This window comes from Triturus cristatus, chromosome 2_1 (assembly GCF_964204655.1).
Source record: "Triturus cristatus chromosome 2_1, aTriCri1.1, whole genome shotgun sequence".
Classification (NCBI taxonomy): Eukaryota; Metazoa; Chordata; class Amphibia; order Caudata; family Salamandridae; genus Triturus; species Triturus cristatus.
This window is the reverse complement of record NC_140581.1, coordinates 681851091-681874630: the sequence shown is the minus strand read 5'-3', so window position 1 is coordinate 681874630 and position 23540 is coordinate 681851091. Positions and strand designations below refer to the sequence as shown.

The following is a 23540-nucleotide window of genomic DNA, read 5'->3' as shown; positions in this document are numbered from 1 at the left end:
GCAACTAATGCCAACACAAACAACACACATTCTCAACCATCTCTAACTCAGTTTCCATACAACAGAGACACCAACCACTCAATCTAGAAATATACAACTGACTCAACTGTCTAGGACCATCACATAAAACCAGGCCCTCATGTTCCACAACCACCTCTCACCCATATCCCTTCCACCCTCAACTTATGCAAAAGAAAGGCACACCACCCCAATCTTCAAAACTTCGCTTCCAGTTGTCTATCACACAACGCTACAATTCTAAGACAACTACAGAGCTCACTGCCACAACTTTAGCTAGCCACAACCCACACACCTTGACACAGTAAGTCTGTTTGGCGAGCATAACCACGACCAAAAACCAATTACCTTATGTCATGCTACAGCAAAAGCATTCAGCAACACACCATCTTCATTCTCCAAGGACCAATCTCACTCTGCCTAAGCACAAAAAAAAATATACCACCACATCCAAAACACCTTCCTTAAACAGGTTACAAATAAAGTCCCATGCTATGTCCAAAAACAAGTACCACATATTCAATCTATGGATGGACAACCTGACTTACTTTTCATAACTAAACCACCATGGCTTGGGGGAGACATGGTCCCAATACAGCCTGAAGCTATTCTACAAGGCAATCAAACGGTTACATAAAATAGCATAGATAAAAGAGAAGATGATTAGTAGTCACATTTAAGGAAATAACTCCTACCAAAGCTGAAGATTTTTCCTTACAAGGTTGTGAGACCCTCCTTCTCAGATGCAACCATACAACAACCTTTTCCTCCAACGTTCTCGTTCTTTACAGACCACCACCTAGCATTTGAATATTCTAGGTACCTTTCTAGATTCAGTTTCAAACCTACGTGCAAAAAATGAAAACCTATGCACCTTTGATGACCTGAACATATGGTATGGCAATATGCACCACTCCAGAACGATCCTCACTGGCCTAGACACGCTCAACTTACAACAGTTCTTTTCCAGACTCCCGCACATTGCAGGATGCAGCTTATACGCCATTTTTGGCAACCCAGACCTAGTTACCTCCTAAAGTGTCATCCCAGTCACATGGCCAGACCACTACCTGGTTGCCTTTCAACACTAGACAGCACAAACCACTCAGCCAAACTCAGTTTACCCTCAACTACACATCAACCTTGGAACAAACTGATTTTGTAGGACATAGAATCCCAGCTTTCCTCCAACAGAAATCTGGACACAATAAACTCAGTTAAAAAAAATCTTATCATTGGCCCCATTGATAGGTTATTACCACACACAAATAGTGAAACATAACAAAACAAAATAGGCTCCTTGGATTAATGTAGATTTAAGAAAGCAATTAAAAATATAAAAAAGTTTGAAAGAGAAAAAAAAAGAAAAAGCTTCAACACACCTGGCTTAAAACTAAAAACTCTCAAGACAAAGGACACAGACACAACAGATTGTACACGTCAACTATTAAAAAAAGCATACTACTCAAGTAGAATCAAGAATGCTAAATGCATCAATAAAGGATTTGATAAAATACTAACAGAATTTTGCAAACCCAAAAGCACCGTTAAAACAACACTAAACCTTTTCAACAAACCTCTCCACTGGAAGATTGAAACAGTCTCTGCACTTCTTTAAAGACCTTTCGCCAGCTGACTTTCTGGATCTTGTCAAATCCAGCAGGTTCCCCCTCTCGCATTTGTCCCCACAAATCTTCAAAACATTCTGCTAACAACCTCAGCTGTCTATCTAGTCAGAACACTGATCAACAACTCCTTAACAACAAACATTTTTCATGAAGACTTTAAAAGGCATAATAGACGGTCATCTCACCACTCTCCTCTCCAACAGCTACAGGAAATCATTACCACTGATAGATGTTTTTGAGTTCGCTTACTATATAACTACGCAAACGACTCATATAGTTCTTACATTTAAACACCGGAAGCACATTAAAAAATGCAAAATCTTCAGCTGCCACCGGGTTGTTGACCAGTGGATGACATTGACCTACCTCAACTTAAATGCCTCCAAAACTAAAATCCTCACCTATGGCAACTAGGAAACTAAGGACTTAATCCTGGCCTGATAATCTTGGACCACCTCCAAAAATATTCAAGGAAGTAAGAAATCTTGAAGTTTTCATGAACTTCAAGCTGTCCATGAACGCCTAAGTCAGTAAGAGATCGAGATTACGCTTATTTACTTTGAAAACACTGCTATGCGTCTTCTGCACATAGGATTCCCCCACCAAGTCCAACAACAATCACTTTTGTCCTATTAAAACTAGCTTACACTAATGGCCTATATAACGATTCACCTTCATGAGAATATTACAGAGAATTCAGAACTCTGTTTCCATACTACTGTTATATGTACCGCCACATACTCATATCTCCCCACCTTAAGAGCATTCCACTGGTTACCAGTTGCCAGAACATCCTCATTTAAGCTGCTTTGTATCACCCACAAAGCAATACATGGTAAAGGACTGATTTCCAACAGGAAGAAAATCATAAAATACAACCAACAAAGAAACCTAGGCTCTACATTTGTAACCAATCTTAAAATCCCAGTTAACAAGAGAAAACCCTGGCTGGAACATCTTTTTCTATTCAAGCAGCTAAACTATGGAATTCCTTAGCCCCAAAATAAGATCACTGAGAACCATCCCAGCTTCAGAAGATTAGGCAAGAGTTGGCTTCTACCTACATGCTTAAAATACTCATAAAAGAACAATGTACAGCATGAGTATCAACATGACATCAAAACAATATGTTATGTAGATTTGTAGAGCGTACTATCATCCAGACCGTATCCTGGGGCTGTGCAGGTGTGACTTTGGGCACACCTCGGGCCTAGTGCGGATACTCAAAAAGTCAGGTCTTCAGCTTCCTGCAGAATTCAAGAAGCAATGAGGAGGCTCTTATGTGTAGCGGAAGGTTGTTCTACACTTTAGGAGCATTGTAGGATCTTGTTTTCCATATGCATGGAATGTGTGCAAATAGGAGTCCGGATAAGCAGAGGTGTCTGCAAGGTTTGTGAAAGCAGATGCGATTGTTGAGGTATGTTGGGCGTTATGTAGTGCCTTGAAAGAGTGGATGGGGAGTTTGAATTATGCTCATTTGTGAATGGGGGGCCAGTAGAGCTCCTTCAGGTGTGGTGTGATGCAAATGAGGCGTTTAACAATACATTATTTAAAAAAACCTGTGTAAATCAATGTAAATCATTTTAAGACCACAAGATTTGAAAAGAGATTTTGTCTCCCTGTCAGTCATGGTGACAGTTGATGACACTTGACTGTCCAGTAAACGGACCTCGCTGGCCCAGAGATTTTAACAATTTCACTAAAAACAACTCACAGTAGTTATGTGCTGAAGATCGAGCTGGTTAAAATCCAGGGGAGATCAAGAAAGTAATAAATTTAAGGTTTACCTATACGTCAGAGCAGAGCTCTGTCAGGGGACTTCCTCACACATGACACAGGGTAGAAATCTGAGCTATGGTGGCCTTTATGGGGATGCCTGATGCGTGGTGCAACCTCATAAGGCACAACTGTGTGAGTACTTAAGTGGTCATACTGGGCGTTGGTCCTACCATGAAGCGGTGTAGCATGTCAGGGATCTCATGGAGGCCCCTGCTGTGCAGCATCCAATTGTGTCCAGCGGAACTGGAGGATGATAGGAAAGGATCGCTATCGCAAGTCTACATCAGCCTTGTTTTGTGGGGGGGGGGTCGCATCCGGATCTACATCCCTAGTTGCAGATTGTTATCACTGTCTACTGGTCACACGTGTAGGCCAGAAATTAAATGTTGTTCCTGCCCTCTTCCTTACATATTTGGTTATTTAGGCCAATTGATTAAGTGATTTCTGGGGCACTTTGCAGGCTTAATCTTGCGTTTGTATCCAGGGCTAAAAGGCTCCTCAGGGACGACCCTCTTGTTGACTTTCGTAACAATCCTATGGTAGTTAAAATTATTGTGTGCCAAATTTACCATTTTAAATACTTCTTTCATATCTCAATACATTAAACGTTATGGAGAGGCAAGGTGTTTTCCTCCTACAGGCACTTATATCTTTCGTAAAGATAATATTCTTATTGGTGCTGCTCGGTTTCCCAGATGACATCGGGTAAACTAAATCCACAAAGTCAAGGTTGCAGTGCCCAGCTGCTCTATGTTGAAAACACACGGGAAAAATTAAAAATACATACATGGTGAAAGAGTGCACCGAATAAGGAAGGCAGCTCCCATAATGCACCATGCCATTTCGTATTTTGCATCTAAATGTAATCACCCAGTATGAACATACTAGGAATGAGTAAGTGTCTTCAAGCTTCAAAACTATTTTCATCTGTAGCCCATATCGAACACTGCCCTATTCAATAAACAGATCCACATACTCAGTAACAAAATCTTGCATACATCCACCACACTATGAGGGCTTTTGCAGAATTGAATGTACTTCAAAAGTTAATCTTTTATCACAGCCATTTTAAAATAACGAAAAAAGAGAATTCCAAACGTTTAAACACTGAAACTATGCAGTTTTGAGCTAACACATGAATAACTTTTGCAGCCCTGCAGCCATCCTAATTTCTACATGTTATACTATTCACTGAAGCCCGTGCATTGGTATTAATCTACAATTTGTCCCTTTTCTGCTGTAAATCTTTCTCGACCTTTACTGAACAATCCATTCGTTGCTCCTATGAGTAGAGCGTTCTATTAAACACATTTTCCATTTAAATAGCTAGATTAGTAAAGAAACCCATTACCCGGATTTCACGTCTTGTTTTTGGGTTAAATTTCGTATTCTTTGGAACTCCTGGAATGATGTACAACCGTGCTAACTGATCATTAATTTTTAGTTCAATGTAGTCCGTGTCACACATACGATCTTTGATATCAAAGCCAGTTTCTTCAAACACCTAGAAGCCAAAGAAAGAAGTTACTTGTTAAAATCGTCAATGTACTGAATTAACTGATTTATCAACCTATAAAGTGCTCTTATACAAGAAATATAAAACAGTTAAGACATTGTGAAGCCAGAATAAAAAAAAAACTGTCAATGCATGCAAATGTTAATTAGGGCCACAACCAAATAAGTCACGGGTCCTAATGTGTTACTTTATTGATTTTCGAGGAAAAACACTATTTTGGCTCAGAGCACTAGGCAGAAAATAAAAAGCGGGGGAAAAAAAAAAAACAAGAGTAACAGCATATGTCATGACTTAAAGCATACACCCATCCTATCAACACATTCTAAGGATAAACCATAAGTTAACTATCCATGGCATTTCACTTGAAAGGAATCACCCAAGTACAACACAGAATGAAAGAACACCATGCCCCCTGTGTCCCATTTAAAAAAATATTTCCACAGTTATCCACCCCAGCAGAATGGGCTGGGAAACTATGCCTGTTTAGTGGAGACAACAGATACCACTTTGTACTGAAGAATAAGTTACTTACCTTCGTTAACACCTTATCTAGTAGAGAACATCTAGCCACAGATTTAGAATATTCCCCAGGCATCAGACTGGATCCAGATGTTTTTGAGCAGTAGCCCTGTGCAGCGGTAGGTGGCACTTTTGTGATCCGTGTTGGCCATGCCAGAAATTACGTCCACGGTACCTATATAGGAGCCACCCCAACGCACTGACATCAGTTATTTTCGTCCCACAATGAAGACTAACAACTGGTGTGAAATTCAAAGGCCCTTAGAAGGGTGGCCCTTACCCTGTTATCAGCTCGCAGACCGGTGAGGATGGGAGGGCCGATAAGGAATCTGCAGCTAAATAGAAACATATGATGCAAACCTTTCAGGAACCTAGTCGCAACAGGTGACTTAAACAAAGATGGTTGTTCCGGCAACCGCAAAAAAGCTGAAATGGGTAATAAACTTTAACCATGCCCAAACAGAATCCCTTCTAGACCAAAGTTAGAGCAAACAGAAGAACCTGAGAAAGAGTTGCAGAGAGAGGATCGATGTTCCTAAAAGCACTCCATGCTACAAATTTATCCCAGCAGTCTGGCGTATACCGATTTGGTGGCGGGACACCTGGCTGTCGGAATTTAACATCACAGACTTTGGGAGGAAGGTCAAAAGCCGTCAACGTTTGCTGCCCAATATCCACACATGGAGGTGAATTGTGGGCAGGATTCGGTACAGGACCCTACCCTGTTTCTGCGACAGAAGATCCTCTCGAAGAGGCAGCCTGATTGGGGGACCGAAGGTCATGCTCAACAGCTCAGAATACCAGACTCTCCTTGCCTAATCAGGAGCCACAGAAATAACTTGACCCAATCGTTCCTGAATTTTATTAAGAAATCTGGGCAGCAGTGGTACTTGTGGAAAGGTGTGAAGGGGGCCAGAGCGCCACTCGAGAAGAAAAGCATTTGCGAGCGAGAGCTGCATTGGAAACTCTAAAGTGCCTAATTGCTGACATTGCGCGTTTTCAGCTGTGGCAGTCAAGTTGAGAGACGCAGAGCCTCTTGGCAAAAGGTTCACAACCATACTGTCTGTGCAGTACCATATGGCAGTGGTGCTGTCTGTGAACATCTGCACCAGCCTTCCCTTGATCGAAGAAAAAAAGGCTTTCATGGCAAACGGATGGCTGGAATATCCATTAGGTTGATGTGGAGCCCGGACTCATGTTGATCTCCACCTCTCCAGTTGGCTGCCCCATCCAAGGTGGGACCCATCTGTCACTACAGTCAGTTCTGGTTGGGGAAGGGACAGGGTCTGCCACTGACCCAATAGCAGCTTGTCGGCCATTACTGCAGTTCTTTTGTAGTTTCCTCCGAGATCTGGACCATGTTGGAGAGATTTATCTGATGCTGTGCCCACTGGGACTTCAGGTCCCACTACAGAGTCTGCATATGCCAATGGGTATGGGTTACAAGCACAATGCATGAAGACATGAGGCCCAACAACCTTAGGGTCATTTTCACAGAAATCCAAGTTAGAGACTGAAACACCAGTAACATAGTCTGAATATCATCTGAGAACAGCTCAGATGAAAAGAAGCATCTGAGAGGGTATCCAGTGTGACTTCGGAACATAGATAGTGAACCCCAGCGAGTGCAGAAGGTTCGCCATAGTCTGCAGGTAGGAGACGACTTCCTGTGGCAGGTCCGCCTTCAACAGCAAATCTTCGCGCTAGGGAAAGAGTGGAACCCCTGACCTCAGCAGACGAGTTGCAGCCGCAACCATCACCTTGGTGAACACCCACAGAGCACTGGTAAGGCCGATGGGGAGCACGACAAACAGAGCACTTCAAGAATCTCTGGGCAGACAGAACAGCGATGTGGAAATAGTCCAGTGCTACCATTCAGACTCCTGGGTACAGGGCAGACAGACTTGGACGAGCATGAGCATTTTGAGATTCTCTTTTTTCAGGAAGAGTTTGAGAAGTCATAGGCCTTGGATAAAGGCCTTCGTCCCTTTTGGGCACCTGAAAGTAGTGGGAATAACAACCATGGCCTACCTTTGATGCCGGCACCCTCTTGATGGCCTCCTTGGACAAGAGAGCCAGTGCTGTCTGGTGGAGCAAGAAGAGTGTTCCTCCATCAGCCAGTCGTAAGTGGGTGGCATGGTGATGGGTTAGTCACAAAGGGAATGGAGTAGCCCCTTTGGACGATCTGTCAAACCCAACAGTCTGATGTTACTGAGGGTTTGGAGGCTTGAGGCTGCTGGGGCGGGGGTGCAAAGACCTGGCAACTCTGCTGTCGTTAAAGCGCTCCAGCACGGAGTCTGCCTTCTCAACCAAGGGAAGAAAGACATCTAAGGGCATGCTCATAAGCAAGGCTTGGACATCCCCTGAAAAGCCAGTGGTTCTCAGCCAGGCATGGCGCTGAAGAGCCACCGACTATTATATCACTCTACCCAGCAAGTCAGTTGTGTCCAGTCAACATCATATGGTGACCATTTCTGCATCTCTCTCATCAGCAGTAGCTTGGAGGAGGACCAAGCCATACTCTATGGAGACCATTGGCAGCACTTGTGCAACCGAATCCCAGATCGTATGGGAATATCAGCCCAAAAGGAATGCAGTGTTCAGCCACCTCAGTTCAAGGCTGGCCGCAGAGAACATCCTCTTGACAAAAGTATCCAGCCTCTTGGATTCCCTATCCAGTGGAGTGGTAGGGAACGCGCCAGAGATGACCCTAGAGGTGGAGGTTCGAACCACCAAGCTCTTCGGAGTGACGTGCTAGTAAGGAAACTGGCATCCTAGCATTGGGGAGATGCTGGCAAGCAATAGTCACATTTTTGGACCAGGCCCGAGAAGGACATCATAAGGGCTTTATTAAAGGGATTAAGGGTTCAGAAGCAGTGAATCCTGGCTGAGGCACCTCTGTCAAGATAGTCGTCAATATATATATATAAGGTTCAAAACCTCAGCCACCCTACGCACCACCATAGCGAATGAGGCTTCCTCCTCCATAGCCACGGTAGGAGGAGGGACCAATCCAGTGAGGTGTCTAACCCACTGGCCTCTGCCAGTTCCTCATACCAGTTGTCCTCAGTATCATCTAGGCAATGCTGGCATCCATAAGGGTCCTCAGACCTCTCCCATTCATCTCCCTCTCCGGGCCCCTCAAAGGCAAAAGGCACTGGCTCTGATCTGGACGGCATGGTCCCGGACGGTGCTGCGCTAGAGTCGTCAATGATGATGGGGAAGATGCCACCATGGAGTGTTGGTGACGTCAGCACTGGAGCGGGCGCCGATGATAGTTCTCGATCTCGCAGGCGGCTGCTCCCCTTTGGCTCCAAAACCAGGTCCATGGGGCCGACTGGCGCAATGAGCGAACCCGTAGATGAGGATCCAGTGGGGTCCCCTCCCGAGCCCATGTGGCCCGAAAGCGCTCCAAATTGTGCATGGCCTCAAAATTATTTTAGCTGGGCTGGTGTCGCTACGGCAAAGTCAGGGAAGTACAGAGTGGACCCAGACTCAGGCTCTGCTAACAGTGAGGCCTGGAGTGCCAACACTTCCATGCCTCGTCAGATGACTTTGAAGAGTGCAGCATAGTTAAAGACCTCTTCGACTTCTTAGATTTCTTTTTACAGTGGGACTTCTCAACGACCTTGAATATGGCGATTAACAAATGTGGCTCAACGAACAATCTCGAGATCTTCCACACAATCCGGATCTAGAAAACTACGGGGCTGTCCAACGTCAGGCAGCAAGGAGCCTGAGGGAGTGCATCCTCATCGCCTTCGGGTACATTACACAGTAGTCCTTGCACATCTAGGAGTTGTGATCCTTCTCCAAGCACCACAGACCAACAAAATGTGGGTCTGTCAAAGACATATCCCTGTGACAAGCACCACATGGATTGAAACCAGCTGTTTTTTGGGGGGACATCCTGCCACACCAGGAGAGAAGGTGAAACAAAAGTCAAGAAAAAGCCAGTCAAAAAAGGACTGAGGGTAGCTCTTCACAGTCAGCTCTAACTGGCGCAGAAAGGAAAGAACGGACATCAGCGAGCCAGGGTGGCGCCAAATAGGTATCACGCACATCATTCCGACATCGATGCCTCTGAGCCGAATGACGCCACATGCACAGTTAAGAGGCCTGAAAACTTCCAGATCCAGTCTGTCACATGGGGAATGTTCTAAGATAAGGAAGCTGTCTCTATGCAATAATAGTGTTTCTCAGGTAACTTGTTGGGGCTTAACTGATTGACCCTAGTTTAAACCCCAGCTTTCAGTTGCCTTAATGGTGTCAAATTTCCATATTTACAATCACCTTACACTGTGTATAATACCAGTATGCACTGGTAACAGCATATACTGTAAATAGCACATTACCCAAATAAGAATAGTTCCACTGCTGCGCAATGAGCATGGTAGAACACTGAAAGGATAAACACAACTGGCCTATGGTTTCGTATAGTATTTGTTCTCCAAGTAGCTCTGAAGTATTTGAGATCAACACAACTCTAGACTTCTGGTTTACTTCTGTGTGATGTAAATTTACTGTACATGGTATGGGCTATCCATAAGGAGAAGTTTTCTTGATTAGCATACCACCTTTGAAAGAAGGGGAAAGAAGTGGAAGCACTGAAGAGAAAGAATTAAAAGTCCAATAAGTGTCTCCAATAACAAGATTAATAAAGGATAAAGTTAGAATTATGGTGGCTCCATTACTCTTAATCCAAAGACCCTTTCCTATCCTCAGTTTGTGGATCTGGAGACTAATTCCACAGCATTACAAATTCAGATTTTGGCATGCTTGTGCCATATGCTATACATGGCATGATACTATATATTATATATCTATATATCCGTGTCCACATCAGATCCTTTTAGCAGAGGGAAGTAAGAAAGGAAAAAATAAAAAGAAAGCAGCATCAAACAGCTAAGGCCTAGACAAAAACGTTCCACAGAATCCCCTTGCTACATCTAGTGTTGTAGTGGGAAAGCCTTTAGAGCATAGTGTAAGCAGATACATAAGGCAACCTACGTCGCTACCCTGAATAAATATCTCGAACAGGCAATGCCAACTTAAGCTGGAGTCTTGGCTCCATAGGCAGGGCAGGCAATGCTGACCTCTAAAGATCATAAAAAGTTAGTCTGAACAGCAGACTTTATGCAATCCAAATAAAGATGTTATGTGGACTTCATATCCAAGTTACTTATAGAGGCTCTCCTTGGTATGGGGGTTAAAGAAAAAGGCCATCCGCACAAGAACTTTTTTTAGGTAGACACCTACAGTATTCACATAATGCAGAATTGGGAAGTACAAATCACTACCTTGTCCCAGTGAAATATTGGAAATAGCATGAAGCGTTATAGGCTTAAAGTTCACTTATGCACCTATGCTGGCTACGAATGGGGTTTTCTATGAGAGTAGTCCTAGTCTGCAAGATGGCATCAGCTTAAAAGCATGGTCCATCAGCTTCACGAGTACCAGATTAAAGTCTTAGGAGGCAGCTGGATGCCTTACCTGGAAAGAGTAAATGCCCCAGGCGGGTCTCTCGAGGTCTGCATTGCCCATGAGGAAGATGACATGCAAAGGACATTACATTGTCAGCTGAACACGTACTCATATGGATATCTTTTCCCTATGTCCTGAAACAGCATCCTTGCCATTTGCCCATTCTGGCTTCATAGGATGACTTGCTAGCAGCCAATTGGACATTTAGTTTACTAGAGGAGAAATCCAGGTGATGGAAAAACAGTACCTCGGAAACCAAGGGATCAAGCTGAGTAATGCAGAAGATCCTTTTTATTTGTGATCTTCTCTCACTTTTTCAAGCCAGGGTATCGATTCTCCTCAGTAGGATTGCAGTAATTGTAATGGGAGAGTGATTATCGAGATATTCAGTAGGACAGATACAATGGCCGAAGTGACCAATCAGGGCTCAAAAAATCCACTCACATTGTTGAGCAAGAGTTATTGAGGATGAGCTATCTTTAGGGACTACTTGCCCTTTCTGGGGAGTTGAAAATCCTCTACCTTCATTCACAGAACAAAAAATTAATTTTAGGAAGACTAACTTTTGACCTCTGTCTCTGGAAGCAGAGCAAATGTGACAAGATAACAAGATTTAAAGGCATCTTCATTGCTCACAAAGTGAAAGAGCAATAAAAATGCCTCTAAATCTTCCCTTGTCACATTTGCTGGCTTTCAGAGATAGAGGTCAATAGTCAGTTTGTCTTTCAACATTTATTTTTCTTTCTGTGACATAAGTTAGAGGATTTTGTAAAATGAATTGTGTGACAATTGAACTGTGCAAAGGTTATAAGATGTCAGACCTTTTTCTAACACAACACTGAAATAGCTACGTGAACTGTTCACTAGTTATGAAGACCCATATTCGTAATTCTGTGGTGAAAAACATTTTTATAGGATCAAAACAAATTAGAACACATTAGTTGGTGATGTGCAAATTTTAAATATTTTTGCTGAAGCCCAATTTCCAAACATAGTTTATGCGCTATTATCACTAAAACTGCATGTTAGTGAGAAGGTTTTGTGGCCATTGCAATGGAAAATATGCTATCTGTAAATGGCAGTGCACTACCACATCATGCTTTGGTAATATACTTATGAAAAGTGAGTTTTTAAACATGAACTGGGAATTATTACTGCTCCTGCCCAGATGACAATGCTGTTGGTGAACTAAAAGGCAAACCAGAGATCATGTACACCGTATATATGGACTCGATTCTTGTTATACATGGAGCAGACATTTAGTCTAGTAAATAAAGAGTTTTTTTGTAACACAAAAATAGTGAACTTACATATTTGAAGGTGCTCTCTCATGTGATAATAAAGAAAAAGGCGGCTTCATAAGACAAATATTTGCCCTGGATCACACAATTCGAGACCAGATCATGGGTCAAGTACATTAGTTAGGTCGAGTAGCTTATTAAAGTTACTAGATCTGCAGGTTTAGCAACATTTTTATGACTTTTTGAGCCCTGCCAATGGGTAATAAATAAACCTCAGCAGGACAAAATACCTTTAATAGGATAGATCCACATCAAACTGCGAACCTGTAATTTAGGTCTACAATACTTACTCTACTTTTTTTCCCCCCTAATTTCAAGAAGATTGACCTTACAATCGAAAGAGTCTCTGTCACGTCGGTCTTTGCCCAATGCTCTGGCTGTTTAGCTTAGATTTAATGTTTCCCGGCTGCCAATTAAATAGGTTTGCGGGAGGCAGACAGGTAGAGTGCAGGGAGTGACTTACCAAGGCTTTGCTACAATAGAGTGGGCTACTTCTGTGTAGACTATAAGACAAAGTGGTAATAGCAGGGCTTGAGCAGTTACAAAACCTCAGCAACATGAATGGAGCTTAGTGTCGAGAACAAGCAACTCTCCCCCGGTGCCCGAACGAATGGCTATAAATGATGCAGCACATGTGGCACTTAGATAAGTAGATAAGAGGAACTCTGACACAATGGAGCAACACACTGAGCCTACTCCAAACCCTCAGAGTTCAAATTCACCATATGCCTTACCCCAGTAGAGATGGAAGTGTACCCCTACGCTGTAAGCTTAGGGAATGTACAAAGGATTCTGTACACGAGATTGCTGTGGATTAATGACAGCAAGAGTACCTGCACCCTGAGTGTTTGAGGAGGGCAGGCCATATATGGGAGCTGGGAAGGAGGTGCCCTATGTTTATCACAGCCCAAGTGTGAATAAGTAAAGTGCCTGTTCCAAGTGAGCCATAAAGTGAGGTGCTGCCACGTCCAATAGTGCGGGCCTAATCAACAGAAGTACATAGCTCGGTAGTTCTAAGATATTGATACAGAGGTCACTGTTTCCATACTAGAAGCCTACCAACCCTCTATGCTGACAGAAATCTCACCCGATTGATTTAGTAGGAATGACTTCTAAAGGGGCAGCAGATCACTGTAATGCAGAACTAAAAAGTTGTAAAACATGATTCCTGATTCTTGGGCCTCTGCTCAGCAAACTGTCACAGGGTATTTGGAACTAATCCATTGGCCATTCAATTCCCAAATTCAGTGTGGAACGTAAAATATTGTGACACAGAAAAGCTTAATAATCACAAAACCTTCCAAGAGCAAAAAACAGTGTCCCTCAAGCCTTGCAGCTATATTACAAACTAGATACTCAACTTCAATGCAGAGCAATGCAAAATCCAAGATGGCATGCATCAGAGGCCAATCGATTACCGAAGTGTGGTCATGAAGACCCTCTCTCAGATTCTATGGGGCATTAACAATGAAAGATCGTCCCTAAAAACCGATTTGTCCATATCTAATACAAACACAAATATTTTGTCTGTCAAGAACAAAGTCGCTCATCTGGACTTTGTATCAATGGAAGAGGCTCACTAGCAAGACAAGATCTGCACAAACATCCATAAAATTGAGATGCCACAGACTCAGCAAATATTCCACAAGAAACAAACTCCGTATAAGGTATGCACACGATTTAAAGTGCAGGACCTTAAGAAACTAGCTCTTGGAACAGGGATATTTCCCTGTGTAAAATTCATCAAGTAGTACCTGCTGTTCGAACTTGTATTTATGGTTCATTAATGCAACGCCTTTATCATCAGAGTGAGCATTCTAATGAAGTGCAAGTTCTGACTGCACTACTGACAGCGGTTCCGGTATAAACAAACAAGTTATTAGATCTGCAGGTTTCAGGAACGATCTATCTGTAAGAGACATAGATAAGTTATAGATTCCTTACCTTAGAATTACCCCCAGGCGTTAGACTGGATCCGGAAAGTTTTTTCGTCAGCAGTCCCCTGCGTGTCGAAAGGTGACGTCGTTCGGCTCCACGTTCATCGTCGGCGTTGTGGTCGCCGGGATGACGTCGCGGCAGCTACTTAGACGCCGCCCTCGTGCGCGGACGTCAGTTCTGTACACGACTTTCCATGCCAGAAGCGCAGACCCATGCAAGACACTGACCACTAGTGCACAGAACTAGGGCCCTGAAAGAAAGTCCTTAACTCAAGAAATCAGTTCTTCGAACGGGGAAGATGGGTGTGGCGGTAAGGAATCTTTAACTAATCTAGGTCTCTTACAGATGTATCATTACCGAAGGTAAGTAACTTATTCATCTGAAAGAGACAATTAGTTATAGATTCCTTAACTAAGAATAGATACCCAAGCAATACCAACCCCGTAGGTGGGTCTGTGAACAAAGCTCACACCGAAAGTCCTGGAGAACAGAACGGTCAAAGAAGCCATCTCTCCGGACTTGGCTGGCCAGGCAGTAATGTTTTGTGAACGTGTGCAGCAATTCCCACGTAGGTGCCTGACAGATGTCAGTAAGGGGAACTCCATGTCCCAAAGCAGTGGTGGCTGCTGTCGAACTAGTGGAATGGGCGCGTAACCCCACTGGAGGCTCCTTCTTTGCCAAGGAATAGCAAGCTTTGATGCACAAAACAACCGATCTAGAAATGGTCCGTTAGTGCACGGCTGACCTTTTTTGGAGCCCACTTAGCCAACAAAGAGCTGGTCATCCAACTGGAATTGCTTTGTGCGATCCAAATAAAATAAAAATGCATGTTTTGGATCCAGACGGTGGACCCTCTCTTCCTCTTTGGAAGGAGGCGGAGGTGGAAAGAAGGTGGGCAAAGTGATGGTCTGTCCAATGTGGAAAGAAGTAACCACTTTGGGAAGGAAGGAAGGAAGGACGAGATTGAAGGACAACCTTGCCCGGATGAACAGTCAGAAAAGGAGGTTTAGAAGAAAGAGCTTGGAGCTCACTCACCCTGCACGCAGAGGTGATGACCACCAGAAATGCAGTTTTTAAAGTCCGAAGCCTGAGAGGACAGTTATGTAGCGGCTCAGAGGGAGCACACTTAAGATACGCAAGAACCAAGTTCAAGTCCCACTGGGGCATTACGAAGGGAACAGGAGGAAAAAGAGGAGTAATGCCCTTAAGGAAGCGATTTACAACAGGGGACTTGAAAAGAGAAGACTGTTCAGGAAGCCTAAGAAAGGCTGAAAAGGCCAAGGGGTAACCCTTGAGAGTGCCCAGAGCAGAACTCGGAGGTCCCAGGATGCTTGTTTCCGATCCAGGGAAGACATGGCTTGGCAGTTCGGGCTGGACTGTTCCCATGAGGCACAGGGTCAGACTGATTTGCATATGTCTGAACTGGGGTGGCGGAGTGAGCTAAAGAATGATGATGGATTAAACCCAGATCAGTTGACTGGAGGGGAGTGCTTGCAATGTTCAACACTCCGTCCATCATCCCCTTTTGGTTTTGCATAGAGTCCACGACCCCACCCCGCCAAGTTTGTTGCAGTACCACATGGCGGTAGTGTTGTCCGTGAACACCTGCACTACTCTTCCACGGACAGAGGGAAGGAATGCTTTGAGTTCAAGACAGATCGCCCGAAGCTCCAGAAGGTTGATGTGGAGCAAGGACTCCGCTGGAGACCAGAGGCCCCTGATCTCCGCCTCCCCCATGTGGCCTCCCCATACTAGAAGTAAGGCATTGGTCACCACTGTGAACTCTGGTTGGGGAAGGAATAGGGATCTGCCACCGATCGAATCCTGGTTTGTTAGCCACCACTGCAATTGGTGGGGAGTGCCCTCCGAGATCTGGACACAATTGGACAGGTTCCCCTGATGTTGTGCCCACTGGAACTTCAGGTCCCACTGCAGAGCCCACATATGCCATCTGGCATGGTCCACCAGCAGGATGCAGGAGGCCATCAGGCCCAGTAGCCTGAGGGTCATCCTGACCGAAACCCGGGATAGAGGCTGAAAGATCGGAATCATAACCCGAATATCCCGAACTCGCTGTTCGGGAGGATAGATCCAAAACTGCGTAGTGTCCAGAACCGCTCCGATGAGGAGGAGCTTCTGAGAGGGAGTCAGGTGTGACTTCGGCACGTTGATGGAGAACCCCAGCGAATGCAGGAGGTCGGCAGTAGTCTGGAGGTGGGAGACGACAGCCTGGGGCGAACCCACCTGCAACAGCCAGTCGTCGAGATAGGGGGGAAGACTGGAACCCCTGATCTGCACAGATGAGCTGCGACCACCGCCATTACTTTCGTGAACACCTGAGGGGCGCTGTAAAGCCGAAGGGGAGCACGGTAAACTGAAAATGCTCGCGGCCTACTGTGAACCGCAGGCAACGCCTGTGGGCTGGCAGGATGGGGATGTGAAAATAGACGTCCTGCAAGTCCAACGCTACCATCCAGTCTCGAGGGTCGAGGGCAGACAGGACCTGAGCTAGCGTCAACATTTTGAACTTCTCCTTCCGGAGGAAGCGGTTGACGTTCCTGAGAGCCAAGATAGGACGCAGGCCTTTGTCCTTCTTGGGCACCAGAAAGTAGTAGGAGGAGTAGTAACCACAACCTACTTCTAGGTCAGGAACTTGTTTGATGGCTCCCTTGGCTAAGAGAGCCATAACTTCCAGTTGGAGAAGGGCCAGATGATCCTTCGACATGCGATGGTACTGAGGTTGCATGGCTGGGGGGGTGGGGAGGGGGTAGTCTCGTAGGGGAGGGAGTAGCCCCTTCGGACTATCTGCAAAACCCACCTATCCGACGTGATGGTGTGCCAGTGGGGGAGGTGATGGTAAATCCTGCCGCCCACTGGCAATTGGTGGCCCTGGAGGGTCGGACTAGGAGTGTTTGTAGGCTCCTGTAGAGGGGGCGGTGGTGGACTGGCCTGCTCGCTGGCCCCCAGACCCACCACGGTGGTTCCCACGTTCCGGGCCGCACAGGGGGTGAACAGCCTGCCCTGGGTGGAACGTGGTGGTGTACCCCTTACGTAGCCACGAAAGGGGGCGAAAAGCAGACTACGCACGGTGAATGGTGGAGAGGCCCAAGGACTTGGCCGTAGCCCGTGATTCCTTGAAGCGCTCTAGTGCACTGTATGCCTTGTCGCTGAACAGGTGGCGGCCATCAAAAAGCATGTCCATAAGGGTAGCTTGGACATCCCCAGAAAAGCCAGTCGATCTCAGCCAGGCGTAGCGTCGAAGTGCTACTGACGTTGAAATCGTTCAACTCAGCGAGTCGGCAGTGCCCAGTCCACAGCGTATGGTAAACTTCGCTGCGTCTCTCCGCTCAGCAACTGCACGGGAGAGTACGACCCGGTCTTTCTCCGGGCACTGGGGCAGCACCTGGGCCACCGTATCCAACACAGAGTGGGTATAAAGGCCAAACAGACATGCAGTGTTTACCGATTGCATTTCCAAGCTGGAGGAAGAAAACCTCTTCTTTCCAAGATGATCCAGCTTTTTGGATTCCCCATCAGATGGTGCGTTAGGGAATGTGCATTTGCATGTGGAAGCTTGGACCACCAAGCTCTCAGGGGTGGGGTGTTAGGAAAGGAAAGTGGGGTCACCCGGGGCGGGCAGTGGCGTCGGGCAATCATCCTATCCACAGGAGCCCCTGTGTTGGGCCTGGACCAGGTGCCCAAAAGAATGTCGGTTAGGGCTTCATTAAATGGAAGCAGGGGCTCCGAAGAGCTCGCTGCTGGTTGATGTACCTCTGTCAGGAGGTTAGTCCTGACCCAGACCGCCACCGTAGGTAGCTCGAGGTTGAGAACCTCGGCCGCCCTACGCAACACCACTGCATAAGACACTCCCTCCTCCATAGCCACGGTAGGAGGAGACAACATGCCCAGGTCTGGTGAAGTATCCAGACCACTGGCTTCCCCCAGTTCCTCTCTCCAGTCCAGTTCGTAACCAAACTGGTCAGTCAAAGGGTCTCCAGACCCCTCCCTGTCCTCCTCTGGTTGCCAATCTTGCCAAAAGGAACCAGGGTAGAACAGGGGCACAAAAGTACCTGTCGACGCCAGATTCGGCATCGGTCCAGCTCCGTGTACTTCGGGGTGCAGGCCGGGGTCGACGCCGGCTGGGGACACAACCGGCGTCGGACGTGGTGCCGGTGGAATGGGCGCTGAGGGAAGTGTAATCAGGTCGACCGGAGCCGATCCGGATCCAGGCCTGGATCCAAGGGGACCCTGCGGCGCCGGGGCAGGAGCCGCCGGCGTCGAAGGCCCAGGACCCCCAGTCGAGTCCAGGGGACCCGAAGGCGCTCCGGCTGAGTCGGGCTCCCCAAAGATGGCATACATCGCTTTGTAAAAGGTGCAAAGCTGGGTAGGGGTCGCTCCGGGTCCCGGGAAGGGAGCGAAACTCTGAGGCGACCCTTCCGGCTCAGCGCGCAGAGTTGCGGGAGGGGCGCTAATGGGAACAGTCCAGCCCGAACTGCCAGGCCAGGTCCTCCCTGGACTGGAAAAAGACATCCTAGGACCAGTTTCGGGGTTTCACCCCTCAACAGCCAGGATATGCCCAGACGTGGGTCCCGGGCTCACTGTGCCACTGGATTCAAGCATGAGGCACAGGGTCAAGACTGATTTGGATATGACCAGGTATGAACTGGGGTGGCATGGGAAGTAAAATAATGATGGATTTAACCCAAATCTCTTGACTGGGGGTGAATATTTTGATTTGCTCTGCATTCCGTCCCTCAAGTGTGTCTTTAGCTTTCTCGCCCAGAGGGGTCAGCCCGCCCAAAAATGAGGTTCATGGCCTCGTAAATTTTTTGAAGATGGGTGGGGGTTGCTCTGGGTCTGGGAAACTCTGGGAGGCATGGAGCAGACTCACACTCCGCAGCTGACGTGTGGGAGTGGTGCCAAGATTTGTGGCATTGTTCCCGCACCCCAACGCTGCGTCATAGTGAATTTCTTAAACTTCTTGTGGGCCGTATCAGAGGATGAATAGGAGTCTGATGACAACCAGCAGGAAGAACTTCAAGAGCAGGCCTACAACCTTCCTCGCGACCAGCACCTCGGGCAGTGCAGAGTCAGGCGACCAGGAGCTTCAGGGCACTCTCTTGAACCACCTTCAGATTCATTGTTCGACAGTGTGGACAGACCTTGGAGTCATGTCACGGCTCCAGGCATCACAAGCAGACCATGTGGTAGGTCTGTCACAGACATTTACTTGTAACATGGTTTTTTAGGGGACATCCTTACTCAGTGAAAGTGTAGCTCAAAAAGAATGTCATTGTTAAGTCAACAAAGGTAGTCAAAAAAAGGACTAAGGTTGCTCTCTCCGGATCTGTGCTGATGGTGCTGAAAGCAAAGAAATGATAGAGTGCTGGGGTGCAGCCCATATAGGCATCGCAAATGTCTCTTTCGGCGTGGACGTTGCCGATGATAAGCCGATCCATGCCACGTACCTGTGCAGAGGTAATGCTCAAGATTTTCCAGATACAAACGGATGCCTGGGGAATATTATACGGTAAGGAATCCGCAGCTAGAAGTCTCTATCAAATAAAAGTGTTACGATGAGGCCAGGGCTGGTCGCAACACAGCGCTTTTTTTTTTTTTTAAATACTTTGAGCGATGCTGCAAAGCTGCCACACTGCTGTGCAACCTGTATAAAAGTTTTAACAAAGGCAATAGTTCACATAAATAAAACCTATTGGCTTTGTCAGTCCCTGTTTAGAAACCAAACACTATTATGACAAAGGCAACAAAGGTGGTGCGATTTTATCATCGTTGCCCAAAACTGAAATTACACCAGGATGATGGGAACTCAGCACGTAAACGTCAAAAATCTTGCACAGCAAATTTAGCCAGGAATTCACATGGACTAGGTACAAAGTTTTCAAACATGTAAAAACTGTGATATCAACCTTATTAGCCCCCTTCTAATGTTTTACAACACAGCAGCTGTCTTAGATACGTTTTACAAAGATCTCTACATGATGAAAAAATAAAACCATCTTGGCTAGGAAACGTTTTTTTAATTTTAGTTATAAATTTTCAAATATAATCATCAATGTAACAGTACATGGTCATATTTGAACAGAATACATAGCAGCAATGAATAAACCATTACAGAGGTACAAGGTATTATTAGAACAGGGATTCATCTAAAAGCAGACAAGATATTCTTTATCCACATACTGATTGTCAACAGTACAGATTAGCATATAGGCAGTAAATGGACCCCAAATGTCTCGTGGTCTGGAAGCACTTCTCCGCGCAACAGGTGAGTTGATCACGACTGTAGGCCACATCTTGTAACCAGTGTGCCAACTTGGGCGCCGGTCTACCGTCCCAATTAAGTGAAACCCTACGTTTTGCCAGCTGTAGTGCTATTGCCACAAATTTCCGATTGGTAGACTTTAACCCCAGTACATTACCCAGTAAACAAACTTTCACATCACATTCGATTGACTCACCCACCATTTTCATTAAGGCCATCACAACTTTTCCACAGAAATCTGCCACTTTTGGACATGCCCACGCTAAGTGTAGAAAATCAGCATTATCCGCACTGCATCTCCTACAACAGTTCGAGTCTCTCAGACCATACCTGTAGAGTTGTACTGGCGTGTAGTACATTTGATGAACATATTTATAGTGTATAAGCTTGAGATTGCCGTTGGCCGCAAATTGACCCGTTAATTTACAACACACCTCCCACTCCTCTTCCGTTAGTGGCTGAGGCAAAATAGCATTCCATTTGTCCATAGGACCTGTTGCACTATTTACTTCGCCCCGCTGTGAGGTGGTGTACAAGCGTGAAACTAATTTGTTTCTAGTTTGTGTGGTGTAGATAAGTTGTAGAGCCCCCAAGACCGACGGCTCATCAGGAAAACAGGGGTACAAGGCCCGCATCGCAGCTCTCAGCCTGCTTTAAATGAATGTTAACATAGCAGCCTTCTCCCCTTCCCGCATAAAATCCTGCAGGCTTATGAACTTCCCATTAGGATATACATGACCCGAAACACTAGCCCAGGGGGTGGAAAGATGGCGGTCGACTGAGACCGTAGTGCGGCAGACCGGTGCTGAGCGTGGAGTAACAATGCAGAAGGGGGAATTATTGATGCCACGAGAAATACAAGAAGTAATCTACTGAATGCCTAAAAACGAATATATCCGCTAAAAAAAAAAAACTTCCCTGATGGTACTGCAAATTACTAGAGCGTTAAGCACCAGCTCAAATGGGCAAACAGGAGCTTACCTAAAGACACTTGCAACACTCATCGGCCTTTCCATTATTCGCTTCCTTTGTCGTGAGCAGCTGCTGCTGGTCTCAGGGGGGGCCGAAGGAGCTCTGTGGTGCCCGAGCTAAAGCAATCACTGCAGCCGCAGGGCAGCCTTCTCAATACGACGATAAACAGGCGAATTTAGCGATGCCCCCAAAATATGCTGGCCCCACCGCCGCTGCTAAGGCAAGGGCTGCAGCGGCAGCAGTGGCAAGACAGGCACAGCGGGAGGATGCCGCGAATGGAAAGCGAGCCGTTAAGGAAACAGACGCGGGTCTCAGCGTCGGTGCCAAGGCTCTAACGAGGCATGGAGCTGTATCGATGGGAAAGGGGAGCGCGACCGCTCCGACAGTAGCTGACCTCCTTCTTCGCCGTGTCCCGAGTGGAGTGCTTCCAGGTCAACCGAGGCAGAGTTTGCCTGGGAGCGCGGAGGTTGTGCCTCAGAACTCTGAGGTGAGTTCGGAAACTCTTGGAGCTACAGGTAACGAACCAAGCGTAACAAGCTTTGATCAAGCTGTGGGGGATAATCCTTTTTTTAGAGCTAATGACTTACCAAACGCTAATAAACCTTTTCAAAATGCCCCCCCTATTCCGACTCCAAATCAGGCAATTCAGACAAACTCAGGCATAAGCAGGGACCTGGAGGAACTGTCTCAAAATGCCTCCTCTATGCCTACTCTGCAACATTTGAGCTCAGTTAAAATCAAGGATAAAACTAAGGGATGTGGGCCAACTCCTGTAGCAGCTTCCGAGGTATCACCCAAAGAGGCTGCTGCCGGCTCCGTTGGTAGTAATGTGACTGTGCAAAAGCAAACAGATAACACATCCAGTTTGGAGGGATCGAGCCATTTAGTTGGTGTCCAGGATGTAATTATAGATAAAGCAGATTGTGCCGCTGGGACAAACAATAGGAAAACTGCAGACACAGATGCAGAAAAGGATCCTAGCGACTTCTACTCGTTTTCAGATGATTACGAAACGTCAAACGGGACGAGCTCCATATCTACTTGCAGTGATAATGAGGATGACTCTGGAGCTCAAAAAACAGTAGTCAGAAAAAGAAAAGGCCATCATGGTGCAACCGACTTGGTATGGGATTACACTCCTACTATACATCCTACGCCGCAACAAACTACAGACTATACCCAGACTATACCCAGACTAGTGCCTTGTGCCCCCCTCATCAATCGGCTCCTCCTAGCTCTATGGATCTGCCCTCAGGATCAGCGGCGACTCTGAATACAGTAATGGAGACTGTTCTGCAAGCTATCGCAGCACATAGGGAAAAGACAGCACAGGATGGACGCAAGGCCCAAAATACTCTTCGTAAAGTACAAGGGGTCGTACGGTGATTAAATAAAACTGTTAGTATATTTGGAAATCGGCTGACTGATTTAGAGTCTCGCATAATGACCAATGAAACTGAGACAGCTACAAATCGCGAATTAACAGAGGCACATGAAGCAGAGCTCTCTGACGTCAGATGGAAGTTAGAGGACTTCGAACAATCGCCTACGCAGAAATAATCTTCGTGTTCTTGGAATCCCAGTCTTTAGAAGGGGAGGATGTTCGGACTTTCATTATCAGATTATTTTGGGACTCCCTACCAGAACTGTCCTCATGGAATTGGGATATTGAAATACAACGGGCGCACCGGGTGCCTATGTTTCTAAAAGAACCTACACGCCCCAGGGGGTATCCTCGAGCAATTCTGGTATACTTTGGTAACTTTCTCCTGAGGCAGGCAATTTCAGAGAAAGCAAGGCCAGAGGCAAAGCGTGTTAGTGGCAATATTTCCTACTTTGTGCGTCCTGATTTTTGCCACGCCACAGTGGAAAGAAGGTGGCGTCTTCGCCAGCTGATCAAACCTTTCCAGGAGAAAAATGTGGTGGCCTATCTGAATAATCCAGCTCGCCTCAAAGTAATTAATAAGGGGGTAACAACATTTTTTACATCTGAGATCAAGGCCAAGGAATATTTGGATGGCTTATGATCTATATATCTTTCTTTTTAAGATTAGCTTATGTTCTCTATTAAAGTTTCTATTAAAGCCAAACAAAATCTTTGT

General features: G+C 46.1%; 1 protein-coding gene across 2 annotated transcripts in view; it reads right to left on the bottom strand.

Moving 5' to 3' along the window:
- The window catches only part of DCP2 (decapping mRNA 2), a 330233-nt gene that overhangs the window by 223518 nt on the left and 83175 nt on the right, over positions 1–23540 (bottom strand). For both annotated transcript variants that reach the window (XM_085632614.1, XM_085632615.1), the window contains exon 5: positions 4777–4929. In XM_085632614.1, coding sequence (XP_085488740.1) covers positions 4777–4929 — 153 coding nt within the window. The remainder of the gene's footprint in view (positions 1–4776; positions 4930–23540) is intronic.